The sequence below is a fragment of the Camellia sinensis genome, chromosome 8, assembly GCF_055761805.1.
Source record: "Camellia sinensis isolate YWXY chromosome 8, ASM5576180v1, whole genome shotgun sequence".
Taxonomy (NCBI): Eukaryota; Viridiplantae; Streptophyta; class Magnoliopsida; order Ericales; family Theaceae; genus Camellia; species Camellia sinensis.
In genome coordinates, this window is record NC_138968.1 from 147,129,226 (window position 1) to 147,148,876 (window position 19,651).

At 39.0% G+C, this 19,651-nt stretch overlaps 1 protein-coding gene and 1 pseudogene across 1 annotated transcript; both read left to right on the forward strand.

Moving 5' to 3' along the window:
* Window positions 1-8,882: 8,882 nt before the first annotated feature.
* LOC145798163 (uncharacterized) lies at window positions 8,883-9,575 on the forward strand. The gene has a single exon (XM_082885651.1). The coding sequence runs from the start codon at window positions 8,883-8,885 to the stop codon at window positions 9,573-9,575; it is 693 nt and encodes a 230-aa protein (XP_082741777.1).
* A 7,343-nt stretch (window positions 9,576-16,918) lies between these two features.
* LOC145798164 (G-type lectin S-receptor-like serine/threonine-protein kinase At2g19130 pseudogene) lies at window positions 16,919-19,360 on the forward strand (annotated as a pseudogene).
* The last annotated feature ends 291 nt before the right edge of the window (window positions 19,361-19,651 follow it).

Genomic DNA, 19,651 nt, shown 5'->3' on the forward strand with positions numbered 1-19,651 from the left:
AGGAAGAATAGCCAGGTGGGCAGTCACCCGAGGCCAGTATGACCTGGAGTACAGGCCAAGGAAAGCAATCAAAGGCCAGGTTCTGGCCGACTTCGTGGCCGAGTTCACGCCAAAATTCATCGAACATCGGGCTCCGTTAAGCCAAGATAAATGATGTCCGAACTAGCAAGGAGAAGCTCAGCCAAAGGCGAAAGAACAAAGAAAAGAGGAAAAACTCAAATCCTGCAGCATTTACATCGGCGACTCCTTTCGACTGTTCATTGATGGGAGTTCAAACCGACAGGGAGCGGGGGCAGGAGTAGTGCTGATATCTCCAGATGGACAAATAGTGGAACAGTCCATTCGTTTGGGATTCAAGGCCTCAAATAACGAAGCAGAATATGAAGCATTGATTGCAGGACTAAAGCTGGCAGTAGCAGCAGAGGCAGACGAGGTAATAGTCTTCTACGACTCCCAGCTCATCGTCAACCAGACAACGGGCGAGTTTGCTACCCGAGATGAACGAATGTCGGCCTACACAAAGGAGGTCATCAGGCTATCAGCCTTGTTTCAGAACTGCTGACTACTTCAGGTTAGCCGAGATGATAGCAGCCACAGCGATGCGTTGGCCTACCTAGCTAGTGCAGTACAACCTAGAAAAGCAAAGACAATAATGATCGACTATTTGTCGGGCCCGAGTGTCGAGCCACTATCCACAGAGCATGAAGCAGTATGCGTAGACATGGGACCAAGCTGGATGGACGTAATTATTTTATTCCTGAAAGAAGGGAAGCTTCCAGACGATCACAAAGAGGCACACAAGATCAGATTGAAGTCGGCAAGATTCAGTCTGACAGCACGGCCTCGGTTGAGAGCTCGGTGTCAGCTGGAGGCACGGTTTCAGTAGGCAGCTCGCTGATCAGGTCTTCCCCCAATGGCTCCAACCAAACTGATTGTTCGATAGGGTCATTGACAACCGGAGTATCCTTTGGCGCAGCTTCTTCTTCATCATCATCCGAGTCCTCAAGAAATTGTTGCTGAAGAGCAGCAACATATTCCGTCATAAAGCCCAGAATGAAGTATGCTGGAGTGTTGAAGACCTCGGTCCCTAGACCGTGACTGAGCTGCTCTACAGCCACCCTCCAACCGCACTTGAAGAAGAGATCCTTGGCAGCTTCACATTTTTTAATGTAAGTCGCCTCCCAATCCTTGAAACCCCGGAGCTTGGCGTCATCAGCATCCTTCTTCAGCTGCTCTATCTCGGTCTTTTTCTTGCGCTCAAGTTTAGCAAGTTCACGCAGATACTTGTCTTTGATAACGGCTGCAGCCTTTTGTTTTTCTGCTTCAGCCGAGCTAACAAGACCGGTCAGACGACCGTTCTCAGATTTTAGCTCGGCTATTTGCTGCTTGGCTTGCTCCAGCTCGGCAGTCTTTCCTGTTACTTCGGCCAGCGCTTGCCTTGTAGTCTTACGGAGTTCAAGCACTCGCTTATGAGCGATGTGACTCTTCTACATGGCCTGCAAAAAGAGGGGGACTTGAAATAAAACCGAGATAAAAGAAGTACAAATCAGAAAGATTAAACAGAGACAGCTACTTACAAGCACCATGGATTTGGTGGCCAAGCGGATGGCCTTTAGCTCGGTCAAATTTTTGTGATGTTCCATGTCTGCTGGAAGGCAAACGCTCCTGGCAAGGTTGAATGCCATCATGTGATCCTTCTCAGTGACCACCGAGTCAGTATCCTGGATATCTCGATTCTGGAAAGTCATTTTCGGAGCCCACTTGGAGGAGCTAGCCTGGTCAGAACGCTCCGGCTGAGGGCTCGGTGGAGGGCTCAGCGGAAGAATGGTTTCGTCTTCATCAACAAGGCGTTGCTCGGTTTGGGTAGTCTGGGCGCGCTTGCTGGGGCAAGATGAGAAGGGTTGTTGAGATGGAAGGGCCACCACTGTTTCCTGAGTCTAGTTTTGTGGTGGTACTTCGGCTCGATGGGTTTCAGTTAAGAGGGCCCTTACTCTGTTCCTCTTCGCCATTTCTTCTTCTTCAGTAGTGCGAACCAGGTTAATTTATAGCAAGTTGGGGTCCGGTTCGAGAGAGGCTTCCAGTAAGAAGTCTGTTACTCTGGCTTTGCGTCGGCCACTGTATCTATACGTCGGTTCAAAATTCAGTAGCTTGGCCCAACTTTTTTCGGAATACTGAAGTGCAGCGCGAAGTGTGTTTAGGTCGGGGTAACTGTACAGTGACTTGAGGTGGGCTGAATCTGCATAAAGAAGACAACTGCCAGCTCGGTTCAGGAACTAGAAACCAAAATAAAATGAGACAGCCAAAGAGTCGAGGTAATTATACCGGGGGTTCCTTTTTTCCAGTTTATTCGGTCACCAGGGATCTGGGCTTGATGGTCTTCAAAGTTCCCAGATACCCAGAAAAAATCGTCATCATTCAAGCCTTTGTCCGGTGTATCCTGTATTATTTTCTCTCGGCGGCGACGTATTCTTAGATAATAGACCCAGCCATCTTCTTTTGATCCTATGGAGTATTGGTGGAACAATTCGGCTAAGCCGAGGTTAATACCAACCCGGCGGTTTAGCTCAGCTATACCATTTATTATGCGGTATGAATTAGTAGAAAGCTGGGTGGGACATATCCTAGTTTGCCTAAGGAATTCACAAAGTAAGGGTTGTACAGGGAATCTATGCCGGTTTCTACAATGGAAAGGAAGGTGAAGGGAACAAAACCAGGGTTTCCCCAGGGTATGATATCTTGTTCGGCTAAGGTGAGATGGACGTCATCAGGAATGTTATACTCCCTTCGGAATTCGGCCAGGCCACCAGGTGTTTCTACTAAAAACCTATATTTATCCATTTTTGTCTTAAGTTATGAATAAATTATACTTATGATTGGCTCGGTCGCAGAAGTGGGTTGAGTAGCTCGGTTAAGCGCTCAAAGGAGTGCTTGGGCAACCAAAAAGTCTGCAAAGTGAAAAAACAAAGGTGTTAAGCACAGACCGTTGGACCGTGCTAAAGAGAAATAAAGATAAGATATATCAAATCTTAGCTCGGCTATGTGAAATGCTAAGTGTCTTAGCCCGATTTTTTGAGCAAGGGTTTGGTCATCTCGGTTTGTACAAGGGATTGGGTATCTCGGTTTGTACAAGGGGTTCGTTATCTCAGTTCGTGCAAGGGTTTTGTTAGCCCGGTTGAGCCTCTAGGGGCAGCACTCGTAGTTCAACCGTAGTTCAACCGAACTACGAAGGCTGGTTTAGCCCCAATCATAGCTCGGTCATGGTTTGGACTTTCAGGCATACTATTGCGCAAGCCTAGTATAGATCGATAGCTCGGCTAAATTAAATGATGCAAAAGGTGGTTTGACTTGGTGAAACTACTAACTCAGCATAAAGTGTTAGTCCGGTTGATAGCCTGGCTAGACTGACATCCACTACAAACAACTTCCTAGTTCGGTTATATTGTGATTTTGGATCAAAACTAGTGTTTTTCATGTTATTTCTTGAATCAGAGGGGTTCTATTACTAAGTTTTTGCAGAAGATGCAAGACAAGGCAGAAAATGGGAGTTCAAAATGTTTTGCAAAAACACACAAAACAAGAGCTACGTAACATGATCAAATTAACAGAAAGGAAGCATCAAGTCACTCACCAAAGTAAAGAAAGGAAACTGAAGATGGGAGCAATGGCAGCAAAACCGCGAAGCTTCCTTAGTTGCAGGACAATTGAGGCTCGAAGAGAGAGAAGGAGATGAATAGTGGTGTGAGTGATTCAAAAAGAGAAACAAAAAGAGTTTGTTTTGATGAGAGGCCCAAAATTTGGGCGGGACTATTCAAAAAAACACGAGGTACGATGACGGCATGACAGCTACCTTCAGCCAATGAGAGTATGCCACGTGTCCTTGGGATAAGAAGCGATTCAGTTGCTGTGATTGAAGAGACGTTTGAACCGGACGGGTACAGCCCGGTGTGAGTCTAGCTCGGCTGGAAAGGCTGAAAGAGTTTTTAGCTCGGCTGGAAAAGCTTAAAGGCTTAGCTCGGTAGTAAGATTAAAATTTTTTTTTAGCTCGGCTGGAAGACAAGGTAATCCCATCATGCTGCGCAGATGGAATTAAGGGGCAATTGAGAGGGTAATTTATATGAATAAATTGGGCCGAGATTGGGTAATGGGCCGCTTTGGGCCGTAGTAAGAAAGGCGGAGTAAAAGTGGTTTTTTTCGTTAGCTCGGTCCAAGAAGGCCTTGTTGTTATCTCGGTCGCCATGGCCAAATTGGTTGGCCCGGTCGTAATCTTTAACCGAGGTATACGGAGCCTTCTTCGGGACTTTTGTTCTTGGTTAGCTCGGTCCAACTCTTCTACGGATAGCTCGGTCTTGGCATGCAAAGCCGAGGTAGAAGTGAGGAAGTAAAGAGCCGAGCTGGCAGTTATCTCGGTTGTATGGCCATCCTGCCGAGGTAAAACCATCTCACTTGGTTTAAGCAGTGAGGGAGATGTTGAAGGATAAGCACTATCTTTCAGGAGTGTGAATCCTAGGAGGACTCTACATGGAGGAGTAAGAGTCCTATTAGGATTGTGCCACACGGAACCTATAAAAGCTCATAACATCACCTATGAAGAGGTAACACAACTTTGATTCTCGAATACACAGGGCTTTTGTCTATTTGTCTGTTTTGCTGACTTAGGCATTGGAGAGGTATCTGGCACACACCCGCCGACTAGCTCACGTTTGTGTTTTCAGGGAGTAAAGCGACGTTGTACAGAGGAGCGCAAACTTGATCAACAGAATTATACGAGAAGGTTTATTTCTTTCCCGTACAATAATAATAATAATATTGGGTGTGGTAGTAAAATAAATAATTAATTTTCTGTTGGCATACGATAGAGTGTAATTTAATTAGGGATTAATTTATTTACATAGTTATATTAAAAAATTAGACCAAAGTGTAATTATCTTAAATATTTATTTTGAGAAGTATAAATCCTTAGCAAATCTTCGAGGAACCACGCATTGGCCGGATGTGGCTTTTACCTCGCTATAAATAGGGAGGAGTTGATCAACCTGTGGAAGAGAAAAAGGAAAAAAAGAGAGAAAGAAAGGAGAAAGCGAACAGAGAAGGGAAAGAGAATATTGGAAATAAAAAAGGTGAGAATATTGGAAATAAAGAAGGTTTTTGATAGTGGAAAGAAAGAATGAGATATTAAAGTTAAAGTGAGTCATATTATACCTTGAGTTACCATAATATATTTTACGTATGTTTTGACTTACCATAATTTATTTTATACAAGTTATGTTTTATAAATTATATTAATATTTCAATTACGTGGGTTATTTTCTGACCCCTGTTTACTTAAAATGAAATTCATGGATATATTTGTGAATATTTGACTATGACCTTATAAACAATTATGTTTTGAAAGTATTACCACAGGAGTCCCACGCCTTGAAGAACTTAAATAACCATTGGCCTTTGTTTGGTCATTTTGTGGCCCTCTATTGTCATGGATCTATCGACCTCTATTCTGTGCAGAGTAAAATGCTATGCGGAGATAAGTGCTACACTGTTGTGGGAGCCACCTCTATAATCCGTACGAGCCACCTCTTGAATCCGTACATTTGTTCTGACTGTCACTCCTGTGACCTCTGTTTTCTTTGGTACCGTGGTTGTGATTATTTATTTACATAATCTCAGTTTTGCTACTTAAATGATTATTTGTTCAGACTAAGTTATCTTAAATATTTTAGTTACATAACTATCTATGGTTATTTTGTGTCCCTTATATTATTGGCATAATATTTCTCAGTCTGCCATGTGTTTATAACTGTTTATCAATTTTCAGGAAACAATGCAATTCAGAAATAGCTTTTGGAAAGTCTTAGATATGGGACTGCGAAATAGACACACACAACACTTTTATGATATGTTTATATGTAAATATCGGTCTTTTTCATCAATAAAGTTTGAAATAAAAATAGAAGCTCCAATGATTATTTTGGTACCTTCACTTGAATATTACTTCCGCTCGCGCTTATTGATTTGTTCAAGAATTAACCGGAAGTAATTTCAGTTACTGACCATCACGATACTTTACCCTTAGGTACAGGGAGAGGGTCGTGACACCACATGTTGCAAACATGTAGCCAACTTGTGCAATTAAAACACATAATAGACAGAAAAATGCTAGAGACTCCAATTTTTTTTGTGACATTCACAATTCTTAATTGATTTGTAACCATATATTAATTTTTTTTTTTCCCTCTCTCTCACAAATGCTATGAGAGTGGGGTTGTGGGCGTATGGAGCATAGCCATAATGGACAAAGCTTGAAAATCTTCAAACAATTGGTTTGTAGCAATGAAACATCAATAAACATGCAAACAAATATATTCCACAGCATATATTCAGAGTCAAAATGATAAAATCCAAAATGGCCACAAATACTGAATTTGTGACACCCTGAACGTTTAATTAAATACCACATAAATATTTATAATTATATAATTATGGGTGTATGTGATATATATTATTAAATAATTAATAATAAATACATAATCTAATTTAGCAGTGGGTTATATGGGATTAATTAGGGATTTTTATTTAGGGCCAAATTAATAGAAATATGAAATTCTAGTACTAGTTGGATCAAATTAAAGTTAAAAATAGTAAATAAATAATAATATGGAATAATAATGGTAATCTGCAACGTAAAGTAAAAAAAAATAAAATAATTAATTTTACGATGCTAAATGATAAGATATAATTTAATTTATATTAGGAACATTGAAACACTTAACACCCAAACAAATAAATAAATGAATAAAAGGAAAGAAAAAAAACAAAGAAGGGAAGAGTGGGAAACCGAGAGAAATACATAAGTTGAGAGTAAGGAAAGGAAGTTCTGATAGTAAAGTAAGGCTAAGGGTTACTTGTAAGGTGAGTTATATTATACCTTGCTTTACCATTATATGTTTTACGAATGTTTTGAGTTACCATATCTTATTTTATACAAGTTATATTTATTAAGTTATATAAATAAATGATATGTTTATAAATATTTCAGTTACGTGGGTTACTTTCTAAACTCTATTTACTTAAAAGGAAACCCATGAATACGTTTGTTTAAATTTTAGTATATATTTGACTATAACCTAATAAACAATTATGTTTTGTAAGTATCACCACGGGAGTCCCATACCTTGGGGGACTTAAATAACCAATGGCCTCTGTTTGACCACTTTGTGATCCTCTGTTTGTCATGGATCCATTGACCTCTATTCTGACTGTCACTTCTGTGACCTCTGTTCCGTTCTGTTTTATACCGTGGTTATGATTATTTATTTACATGATTTCTGTATTCTACCACTTTAAATAAACTGTCATTTTAAATTAAATTATGCAAATATTTTAGCCTACCTAATTATCCATGATTATTTTGTATTCCCTACACTCTTGGCATAATATTTTTCACTCTGCTGTGTGCTTATAGCTGTTACCCTTTCAGGTGACGAGATGTAAAGGAAACCCATAACCCCACAAAATGGAACCTGCACATGGACTGATGTTGAATCACTATTTTATCTTTCTTTTTTTTCATATTTTTGCTCCCTTTTGTTTCTATTCGGGGCTGGTCACTGAATAATAAAATAATGAAAGCCCTAGAAATGTATTTCCTCTTTCTTAAATAGTAAAAATAGTAAAATTTCTGTTTAATTATTTTTTATTTCCACTTGCGCATCTTAATTTGCTACGAATAAGAACAAGTTAGTAAGTTGCGATTCCAACCATAAGCCCTTTGCTACGAATAAGAACAAGTTAGTAAGTTGCGATTCCAACCCTAGCCCCTGGGGTTGGGTCGTGACAAAGGTGGTATCAGAGCAACGGTTTAAAAAATAATAATAATTTTTTTTTTAAATAAAACTATATAACTAAGAAAATATGGTAAAATAAAAATAAAATAAAATAGAATAATAATAGCTATTTACCTGCACCGTTAGTCTTTCCTGTGTAAAATCTCACGTTTATTCTGGTATTGTAGGGATGTCAGAGATTTACCTTGATGATGCTTTTTGGAATGACCTCCAGGCCATCAATTTAGATGAAATCTTAGTTGACCACCCTGCCCCCGCCCCCGCCTCACCTGAGGGTTGGGGAGATTCTGAGGAAATAGTCAGGGAATTGCACCCAGGCCTTGGCCGGTTGATGGGTCGGCCCATTTGTATCCAGGTTGACCCTACCGACGTCCCACACTTATTATGAAGGCACAGTCTTGTCCATACACACAGATGTTTTCTCGGACCATCTCGCGTCCTTGGCGTTGCCCCGGGTCACGACCGCCGCATTATATTATAGGCCCTCTACCCCCAGAGTTTGCAGCCAGGAGGGGGAACGTGTACCCCGAGGATTATATTGTCACCACAGTCCCTAACCCACTGGAGATAATTAATATTCCAAATGTTGACTTCGAAAATGATCTGTCATATGTTGAGACACCTGTTTGGATTGTCGACCGAGTATTTGTGGGTCATATATGGTCTATCTCCATTTTCACGGTCCAGGTAGCATGGATTTGTTTTGGTGTAGTCCAGTTGGGGTGAGAGTTTGAGCTTTTTATGCAGCACTATTTCCCCTGGTTTTTCGGCCCATCTGACCACCACTCTAGATCTGGATAGTAGAAAATCTTTTGTATGCTGATCTTGATATGTTCTAATCCCCTTTTGTTGACTTTTGTTTTGTTTACCGCAGGGATGGGACACTAACATATTCTGACTAATGTAATGCGAATTGAAAAAAAGTATAAAAAAAAATAAAAATGTGTAATGTTGGCAGTTCATATAAATATAAATTGTGCTACATATATACATATATATATGTTGCGTTGAGAATATAATGCCTTGTTTATTACTTGTAGAATGGCTAATAATGGTAATGGAAGTGAGTCATCAGTTAGTGGCACTGAATCGATGGAAAGAGTAATAGAAAGAGCGATTACTAGCTTTTTGCAAGCCTTGCAAACTAATATCAACAATGGGAAGCCGGAACGGCGAGAAGGACCGGTTACCATAAAACAGTTCCAAGATCTGAAACCCACCACATTTACCGGCGGCCCAGACCCAATGGTAGCAGACGCTTGGGTTAAAGACATGGAAAAGATTTTTCGTGCCGTACCCTACACCGAAAGACAAAAGGTAACTTTCGCCACTTTCACTTTCAAAGACAATGCGCAGGAATGGTGGCTTCTTACTCTGGCCAAAGAAGAAATTACGACTTGGGCGAGATTCTTGGAAGTATTCTACGAAAAATACTTTCCAGATTCATTGCGGGAACAAAAGGCATCCGAATTCATATATCTTAAGCAAGGAACCATGACGGTGGCCGAATACGAGAGCAAGTTCACACAACTCGCTCGGTTTGTAACATATGTCATCCCCACTGAAACTCGAAAAGCAAGAAAATTTGAAGCAGGATTGGATGCTGGAATTAAAGACAAGCTTGAAGTCTTGAAATTGCCAACCTATGCAGAAGTGGTGGACCGGGCGTATATAGTAGAAAAGGGAATTAAAGCCTCACATTCCGAAGAACCAAGCTACAAGAAGCGATTCTAGGAAAGGGATAACAGAAGACTCGGTGCTACACCTCATAAAAAGGTAAGCATGGGCACAACCAGCTCAGGCCACCAAGGTCCGACCAACCCCCGATGTGGCACTATTCCAACTTGCTCCACTTGTGGGAGAGCTCATTCGGGATAATGCCATCGGGACACGAGAGCATGTTTTAGATACGGACAGTTTGACCACTTGCTAAGGGATTGTCCAAAGATGGTTAACCCTACAACCAGCCCCTCTGGCCCAGTCAGGAGAACCGTGGGACCGGGAGGAGAAAAGAAGGATCAAAACCACCAAGGTCGGGCTTTCGCCTTGGTACTTGGAAAATCGGAAGTTACCGAAAATGTTGTGTTAGGTACACTTTCTGTCTGTGGTCTTTTAGCTCATGTCCTTATTGACTCTAGGTCAACTCATTCTTTTGTTGCACCACACTTTGCTGCCAAGTTGACATCAACACCCGAATCATTAGGATATACATTGTCCGTGTCTTTTCTTTCTGGTAAGTCTGCCTGTAGTACTAATGTGTACAAATCCTGTGCTATATTCCTAAAAGGCAAAACCTTATATGTAGACTTGATTCCCCTCCGCATTGGAAACTTTGATGTAATCTTAGGTATGGATTGGCTGGCTGCCAACCATGCCTCTATCGATTGTAAAGCCAAAAAGGTCTCCCTCAAGTTACCAAACCAACCCGAAATTGTCTTTGATGGGGCTGAAGTTTCTAACCCTTCCTGTATCATATCCTCCATGACAGCCCAACGACTTCTAAGAAAAGGTTGTGGTAGTTATATTTGTTATGTGATTGATACACAAAAAGAGGCCCCTACCGTTGATGCAATTCCTGTAGTTTGAGAATTCCCGGATGTCTTCCTTGAAGATCTACCCGGTATTCCAGTTGATCGGGAGATTGAATTCACCATTGAAACCTAACCTGGCACGCAGCCTATATTAAAAGCTCCTTATCGCATGTCAATGACAGAATTGAAAAAGCTGAAGACTCAACTCCAAGAACTCTTGACCAAAGGTTTCATTCGGCCTAGTACCTCACCCTGGGGAGCTCCAGTATTGTTCGTGAAGAAAAAGGATGGCACAATGAGATTATGTATCGATTACCGGGAACTGAATAAGGTTACCATCAAGAATCGATATCCTCTGCCGCGAATCAATGACTTGTTCGATCAACTTCAAGGCGCACAAGTATTTTCCAAAATTGACTTACGTTCTGGCTACCATCAGCTAAAGGTTAAAACGGAAAGCATTGAAAAGACGGCCTTCAGAACCCGTTACGGGCACTACAAATTTCTCGTCATGCCTTTTGGCGTCACAAATGCCCCAGCATCCTTCATGGACCTTATGAACAGAGTGTTCAAACCCTATCTTGATGAGTTCGTCATCGTTTTCATTGACGACATCCTCATATACTCTAAGTCATCAGAAGCCCACGAACAACACTTGCGAATGGTTCTACAAACACTACGTGATCATAAACTCTACGCCAAGTTGAAGAAATGCGAATTCTGGATCACTAGTGTACACTTTCTCGATCACGTCATTAACAAAGATGGCATTGCGGTTGACTCCCAAAAAGTTGCAGCAATCGTGGACTGGCCGCAACCTACTAATGTGCCGGAAATCTGAAGTTTCTTGGGTCTAGCTGGCTATTATCGACGCTTCGTGCAAGATTTCTCAAAGATAGCAACGCCCTTGACCCAACTAACTCAGAAGAACACACCTTTTGAATGGACTGATAAACAGGAGTGTTGCTTTCAAGAATTAAAAGGTCGACTTGTGTCAGCCCCTATACTAGCACTCCTTACCGGAGCAGATGGGTTCGTAATCTATAGTGATGCCTTATACAATGGGCTGGGTTGCGTTCTCATGCAAGACGAAAAAGTCATTGCTTATGCGTCACAACAATTGAAGAATCACGAGAAAAACTACCCGACTCACGATTTGGAATTGGCTGCGGTGATCTTTGCTCTCAAAATCTGGCATCATTATCTCTACGGTATAACCTGCGAGATTTATACTGACCACAAGAGTCTGAAATATCTATTCACACAGAAGGAATTGAATATGAGGCAACGACAGTGGTTAGAATTTATGAAAGACTACGATATATAAATCCATCACCATCCAGGCAAAGCTAACGTGGTGGCAGACGCACTGAGCAAAAAGACAACGAGAAGTTTGGCATGTACTCTTGTTTCCTCAAGATCAATGGATTACTCGCCAATGTAACCGTAGAGCCTACATTGATTGGAGAAATTAAAGCGCGCCAATGGGAAGATAAACTTTTGAAGAAAAGGTACGAGGAACAAGGAAACACGCCTGATCCTGATTTCATTATAAGCAATGGGATACTGAAATTTCGAAATTGAATTTGTCTACCCGACATCCCAGAACTCAAGAAGAAGATATTGGAGGAAGCTCATAACTCGAGATTTGCAGTCCACCCTGGCAACACAAAGATGTATCATGATCTGAAGAAACACTGCTGGTGGACCGGAATGAAAAGAGATATAGCAAGCCATGTTTCCAAATGTCTGCATTGTCAGCGTGTTAAAGCAGAACATCAGAGACCTGCAGGGCTACTGCAACCACTCCCTATTCCTGAATGGAAATGGGAACACATTACTATGGACTTCATGGTCGGGGCTACCACAGTTTTTTTCAAAGAATGATGCAATATGGGTTATAGTAGACCGATTGACAAAGTCAGCACATTTTCTACCAATCAAAATCATGTACCCTCTAAATAAGTTTGCCACTTTATATATCAAGGAGATTATTCTGTTACATGGTATCCCAGTATCGATCGTGTCTGACCGAGACCCTCGTTTCGTGTCTCACTTCTGGAATAAATTGCAAGAAGCTTTGGGAGCTACACTGAAGTTCAGCACGGCCTATCATCGACAAACTGATGGGCAATCTGAAAGAACAATCTAGACATTGGAAGACATGTTACGTGTATGCGTGTTGGACCTCAAAGGTAACTGGGATGTGCACCTACCTTTGGTGGAATTCGCCTATAACAAAAGCTATTAGGCAAGCATTGGAATGGCGCCGTACGAAGCTCTGTATGGAAGGAGATGTCGATCACCTCTATGCTGGACGGAGGTCGGGGACAGGAAATTGTTAGGCCCCGAAATCGTACAAGTCACCAGTGAGAAAATCCAACTCATCCAACAGCGGATTCGCACTACTCAAAGCCGCCAGAAAAGTTATGCAGATACGCGGAGACGAGACTTGGAATTTCAAGTAGGAGATCATGTGTTTCTCAAAATTTCACCAACAAGAGGAGTGATGCGATTCGGACAACGCAGAAAGCTAACCCATGTTACATCGGACCATTTGAGATACTGGAAAGAATTGGTCCTGTAGCCTATCGCCTTGCACTACCTCCTGAGCTATCTAATATCCACAACGTGTTCCATGTTTCAATGCTCCGATGGTATCTCTGAGATCCAGAACATATCATCGACTATGAGAATTTGGAAGTTTGAGAAGATCTGTCTTACGAAGAACAACCAGTGCAGATTCTCGATCGTCGTAATCAAGTTCTTCGAAACAAGACCATACCGCTGGTAAAGGTCTTATGGCGAAATCATCACATCGAAGAAGCTACGTGGAAAACAGAAAGTCAAATACAAGCCAAATACCCACACCTCTTCGAAAGTTAAGGTACGTTAAGTTTGGGGACAAACTCCTATTTAGGAGGGGAGAAATGTGACACCCTGAACGTTTAATTAAATAGCACATAAATATTTATAGTTATATAATTACGGATGTATGTGATATATATTATTAAATAATTAATAATAAATACATAATCTAATTTAGCACTGGGTTATATGGGATTAATTAGGGATTTTTATTTAGGGCCAAATTAATAGAAATATGAAATTCTAGTACTAGTTGGATCAAATTAAAGTTAAAAATAGTAAATAAATAATAATATGGAATAATAATGGTAATCTGCAACGTAAAGTAAAAAAAAAATAAAATAATTAATTTTACGATGCTAAATGATAAGATATAATTTAATTTATATTAGGAACATTGAAACACTTAACACCCAAACAAATAAATAAATGAATAAAAGGAAAGAAAAAAACAAAGAAGGGAAGAGTGGGAAACCGAGAGAAATACATAAGTTGAGAGTAAGGAAAGGAAGTTATGATAGTAAAGTAAGGCTAAGGGTTACTTGTAAGGTGAGTTATATTATACATTGTTTTACCATTATATGTTTTACGAATGTTTTAAGTTACCATATCTTATTTTATACAAGTTATATTTACTAAGTTATATAAATAAATGTTATGTTTTTAAATATTTCAGTTACGTGGGTTACTTTCTAAACTCTATTTACTTAAAAGGAAACCCATGAATACGTTTGTTTAAATTTTAGTATATATTTGACTATAACCTTTAAACAATTATGTTTTGTAAGTATCACCACGGGAGTCCCACGCCTTGGGGGACTTAAATAACCACTGGCCTCTGTTTGACCACTTTGTGGTCCTCTGTTTGTCATGGATCCATTGACCTCTATTCTGACTGTCACTTCTGTGACCTCTATTCTGTTCTGTTTTATACTGTGATTATGATTATTTATTTACATGATTTTTGTATTCTGCCACTTTAAATAAACTGTCATTTTAAATTAAATTATGCAAATATTTTAGCCTACCTAATTATCCATGATTATTTTGTATTCCCTACACTCTTGGCATAATATTTTTCACTCTGCTGTGTGCTTATAGCTGTTACCCTTTCAGGTGACGAGATGTAAAGGAAACCCATAACCCCACAAAATGGAACCTGCACATGGACTGATGTTGAATCACTATTTTATCTTTCTTTTTTTTTATATTTTTGCTCCCTTTTGTTTCTATTCGGGGCTGGTCACTGAATAATAAAATAATGAAAGCCCTAGAAATGTATTTCCTCTTTCTTAAATAGTAAAAATAGTAAAATTTCTGTTTAATTATTTTTTATTTCCACTTGCGCATCTTAATTTGCTACGAATAAGAACAAGTTAGTAAGTTGCAATTCCAACCATAAGCCCTTTGCTATGAATAAGAACAAGTTAGTAAGTTGCGATTCCAACCCTAAGCCCCTGGGGTTGGGTCGTGATAGAATTCTTTCTTGTCATGCAGGCTGACAACAAGGCTCAATTTGGTTAGGATAAAAATGGTAGAAAGTGGAAGAAATGAAAAAAAAAAATTCTAAATTTGTTTAGCATGAAAGTGATAGAAGTTATAAGAAAATTAATTTTCTTGTACAACTCATAATAGAATGGTAACTAAGCTTCCAACTTCTTGTAAAAAAACACAAGAAAATACAAGAAAATTTAAAATTGTTATAAAATTAGTCACTTATAATTAGTATTCTTATTTTCTAACAAAATTTTAATTCTAATCAAATTCATACAAAAAAGTTTTTTCTTTTTCTTTTTTTTATTTTCACTTTACTTTTTACCATTTTCACTTTTCATAATTTATTTTTGGGGAAATTACCCATAGGTCCTGTTTGAAATATGTGTACACTATTTAATCGAACAACTATTTGAGTAGATCAAAAAGTCCTACTTTTCCTCTCTCTCTCTCTCTCTCTCTCTGCTTTTCGCCTCATTCTTTACGTTTTCCTCTCTCTCTCTTTCTTTTACGTTTTCTCTCATTTTCTTTGTCATGGAGGACGACCTGTGATCACACCTTTCTTATTTTCTTTCTCTGTCTAATATATAGTCATCGGTGACCGACGACCACCATTGATTGGGGTTCACCGGCAACCACCAACCAACAACATCAACTCGTGACTTCATTCTTTCCGACGATGAAGAAGATGAGTAGATCTACTCAAATCTGATGAGTAGATCTACATGAGATCCGACTAAATCTAAACCAAAAATAGTTGGCGGAGTACAATATTTTTTCTATATCTATTCTTTCCTTCGCTTTCTAAATTTTTCTACCTTTTCTCTGTTACACAAGTCTATTTTTTTTGTTTTAATGGAGAAAATTTTCAAATTTTGAATAAGTTGTTTTCGAGTATTAGTTACAGGTAGTGAAAACTGCAAAATTTTGCAATTTCAATTTTTTTGGTGCTGGAATGAATCATGGTTTAAAACTGCAAAATTTTTCAGTTTCATAACATTCTTTAGAATTGTAAAATTTTGCAGTTTTATAACATTTTTTAGAACTGTAAAATTTTACAGCTTCATAACATGTTTTTCAGTTTGATTAATAAGGATAAATACTTAATAGATTTTTACTCTGAAACTGTAACATTTTACAGTTTCAAAACTTGCTTTTCAGTTTGATCAATATTGGAGATTATTTGCTTAAACCCTATAAAAATTGAAAAATAACATATGTTTTTCCCATTGTTGTTTTTTTGTCGTTACATTTTTTTTCTTTTAGTTTATCAATATTTAGCACATTTTGTTGTGTTTTTTTCGATCTAGTTTCTCCATTTATTTTATTGGCAATATTCTGGACATTCCGGTGAGTCTCCAAAGATATTCTTCACGTCCAGCGAACGTTTTGGACATTCTGGTGACTTCCATTGGCGTTCATAACAGTCCAGTGAATTTCTGGCGATACTCCGGCGACTTCCCAGTAATGTTGAACATTCTGGCGAGTCTCTGGTGACCGTCTAACGAAAGTCCGACGGTAGTGAGATGTAACAGTGTCTGTAAATTTTAAAAAAAAAAAATTGGATTTTTTTGGAACAATTAAAAATATATGGGACTAATTGGTATAAGTATTTTGTTTTGAAATTAAATGGGTTTTGAACTTTATATATGGGACTTATTAGTAAGTTCTAATCAAATAGAGCTTAAGATAATTAGCGTTATTATTAGTACTTTTAAAAAAGACAAATCTCCTCACAAGTCAAAGTTTATAAGATTGATTTTGTGATGAGGATCGTAATCCAATTTGATGCTATGAAATAATAAAAAATAGTTAGATTATTAATTATTGTGTCACAATGCTCGTACAATCATCACATGATCGTATTGCTTCTAAAAGTGCTGAAGTCAGACCTTTTTTCACCAAAGATTACTTAGCGAAGAGCACATTTACACATCTATAAAAGAATATGAATATGGTTCATATTTTCTATAATAAAAAAAAATTACAAAAAAAAATCAAAATATATATCATTTCTCCTATGGCCTATATATGCTAGTTCTTCTCATCTTCCTTAAACTTTAGTTGACTTCCAAAGTCAAAAAATGACCAACCAACTTAATTTGAAGAAACTCAAGTATTGACAAAAACTTTCAAATACATAGATACCTATGTGCTTGTTCTTTTAATACATCGATCACATCCAATGCTTCGGTGCAATCCTATGCAAAAAATGAGTCTCACATTCAAAATTCAATGGTTCTTTCTTTGTGTTGTGCCCTTACTCATTCTATCCTTCAATACCCATCTCTCAAAAGGATCAGATGACACCAATACCATCTATGCTGGACAGTTTCTCTCTGGGAACCAAACAATAACCTTTCAAAGTGGAGTCTTTGAACTGGGCGTCTTCACGCCAAGTAACTCTCAAAACTACTACATAGGCATATGGTACAAAAAGCTAACAAACAAAACAGTAGTTTGGGTAGCAAACAGAGTCCAACCCATTTCAAATGTATCTTCGTCACAATTAAAACTGTCACAAGACGGAAGTTTAGTCCTACTAGACCAGTCCAAGAATCAAATTTGGTCAACAAATTCGATTTCAAAATTGGCTAACTCAACCATAGCCATGCTTCTTGACAATGGAAATTTCATTGTTAGAGATAAATTGGATTCCTCTAATGTGATATGGCAGAGTTTCGACTACCCAACTGACACGTGGCTTCCCGGTGGGAAAGTTGGATACAATAAACTCAAAAATGAAAAACAAGCTCTTACTTCTTGGAGAAATTCAGAAAATCCATCACCAAGTCTGTTCTCTCTGGAGGTGGAGCCAAATTCAAGTCATATATTGCTTTGGAATGTGTCTAACTTGTATTGGACTAGTGGGATATGGAGTGGGAAAGTTTTTAGCCTTGTTCCTGAGATAGAATTGGACTATTACATAAAAAATGTCACATACGTTAACAATACAAATGAGAGCTATTTCACATATGATGCTAGTGACCCTACTACTCTCACTAGATTTGCGTTCGATGTGACTGGAAAACTCAAACAATTTGTCTGGGAAAGGGACTTCCCACAGTGGAGTACATTCTGGATCAAACCACCGCAATAATGCACAGTCTATGCTTTTTGTGGTGCATTTAGTAGTTGTAAAAAAATGTACCGATTTGCACTTGCCTTGAAGGATTTGAACCGAGGACTCAAGCAGATTGGGAATTGGGAGATCACTGAGGTGGGTGTGTGAGGAAAATTCCTCTACAGTGTGAAAACAGAGGAAATGACAAATTTTTCGTGGTGCCAAACACCGATTTTCCTGTGAATTCAGAGTTGATAATAGTTCAAAACATTGATGAATGTGAATTAGCTTGCTTGAGAAATTGTTCATGCAGTGCTTATGCTTATGACAATAGGTGCTTGATTTGGGGAGGTGGTTTGTTCAATCTACGACAACTCTCATCAGATGATAAAAGTGGAAGAGATCTTCATGTTAGAGTAGCAGCATCCCAACTGGTTGGAACTGAAGCTAAGGCTAAGGCAAAGAGAAACACTTCTTTGATTGTTTTTGGAGCAATTTGTGGTTTCTTTTGTTTCTTTGGCAGTGTCTTGGTAGTACTCTGGAGGAAGAGACAGAGAGACACTGCTGGTACTTTGGAGAAAGTTGATGATTCTTTGGCGGTGTTCAAGTATCGTGACATACGAATTGCAACGAAGAACTTCTCAGAAAAGCTTGGCGAAGGTGGTTTTGGTACAGTTTTCAAAGGAACACTGCCCAATTCAATCGCGGTAACAGTAAAAACGCTAAAAAGTTTGAAGCAAGAAGAGAAGCAGTTTCACGCAGAAGTAAGCACCACTGGGATGATCCAACACATCAACCTTGTTCGCCTTCGGGGTTTCTGCATACAAGGTACAAAAAGATTTCTAGTTTATGATTACATGTCAAATGGTTCTCTGGAGTCTCACTTGTTTAAAAAAGACAACATTAATGTGTTAGACTGGAAAACAAGGTACAACATCTCAGTTGAGACTGCTAAAGGATTGAATTACCTCCATGAGAAATGCAGAGATTGCATCATACATTGTGATATTAAGCCCGAAAACATTTTACTGGATGCTGAATACAACCCAAAAGTGGCTGATTTCGGGCTTGCTAAGCTTGTTGGGAGAGAGATTAGTCGGGTTTTGACAACAACAAGAGGAACACGAGGCTATCTTGCACCAGAATGGATATCAGGTGAAGCAATCACGCCAAAAGCCGATGTTTTTAGCTATGGAATGCTGTTATTTAAGATTATATCAAGAAGGAGAAATAGTGACATGGTAGATGATGAAATGGATCGGTACTTTCCATTTTTAGTGGCAATGAAAATGAACGGAAGCAAGGAATTAGTCATGAGCTTGTTGAATTACAGGTTGCAAGGCAATGGTGATGTTGAAGAGGCGATTAGAGCTTGCAAAGTTGCTTGTTGGTGCATTCAAGATGATGAGAAGGATAGGCCAAGTATGGGACAGGTAGTCCAAATTCTAGAGGGAGTTTTAGAGGTGGGTATGCCTTCGATTCCACGGTTTCTCCAAGGATTGGCAGATGATCCATTGGAACCATGCTTTGTCTTCGAGGACAGTTCAACTTTGCTTTCTTGAGTTCATTGGAACCATGCTTTTTTGGGTTGTGAAGAAGGCAAACCCTTTGTTATTTTTGTTCCTCTTCTGTATTGTTGAAAAACTGAAAACTGAAAATAAAAACACAATCAAACAACAGACTATGAGTGTTTTACTGTTGATAAATGTTGTTTCTAGAGCCTTATTTAATTGAGTTTACATAAACCAAAGTGTTGAAATTTTGTTAATCTAAGTTAAAAGGTATTCGTGCCAAGAAACATATGTAACATTGAATTAGTATAATGGAATATAGTCGCACTTATTAGTTGCACA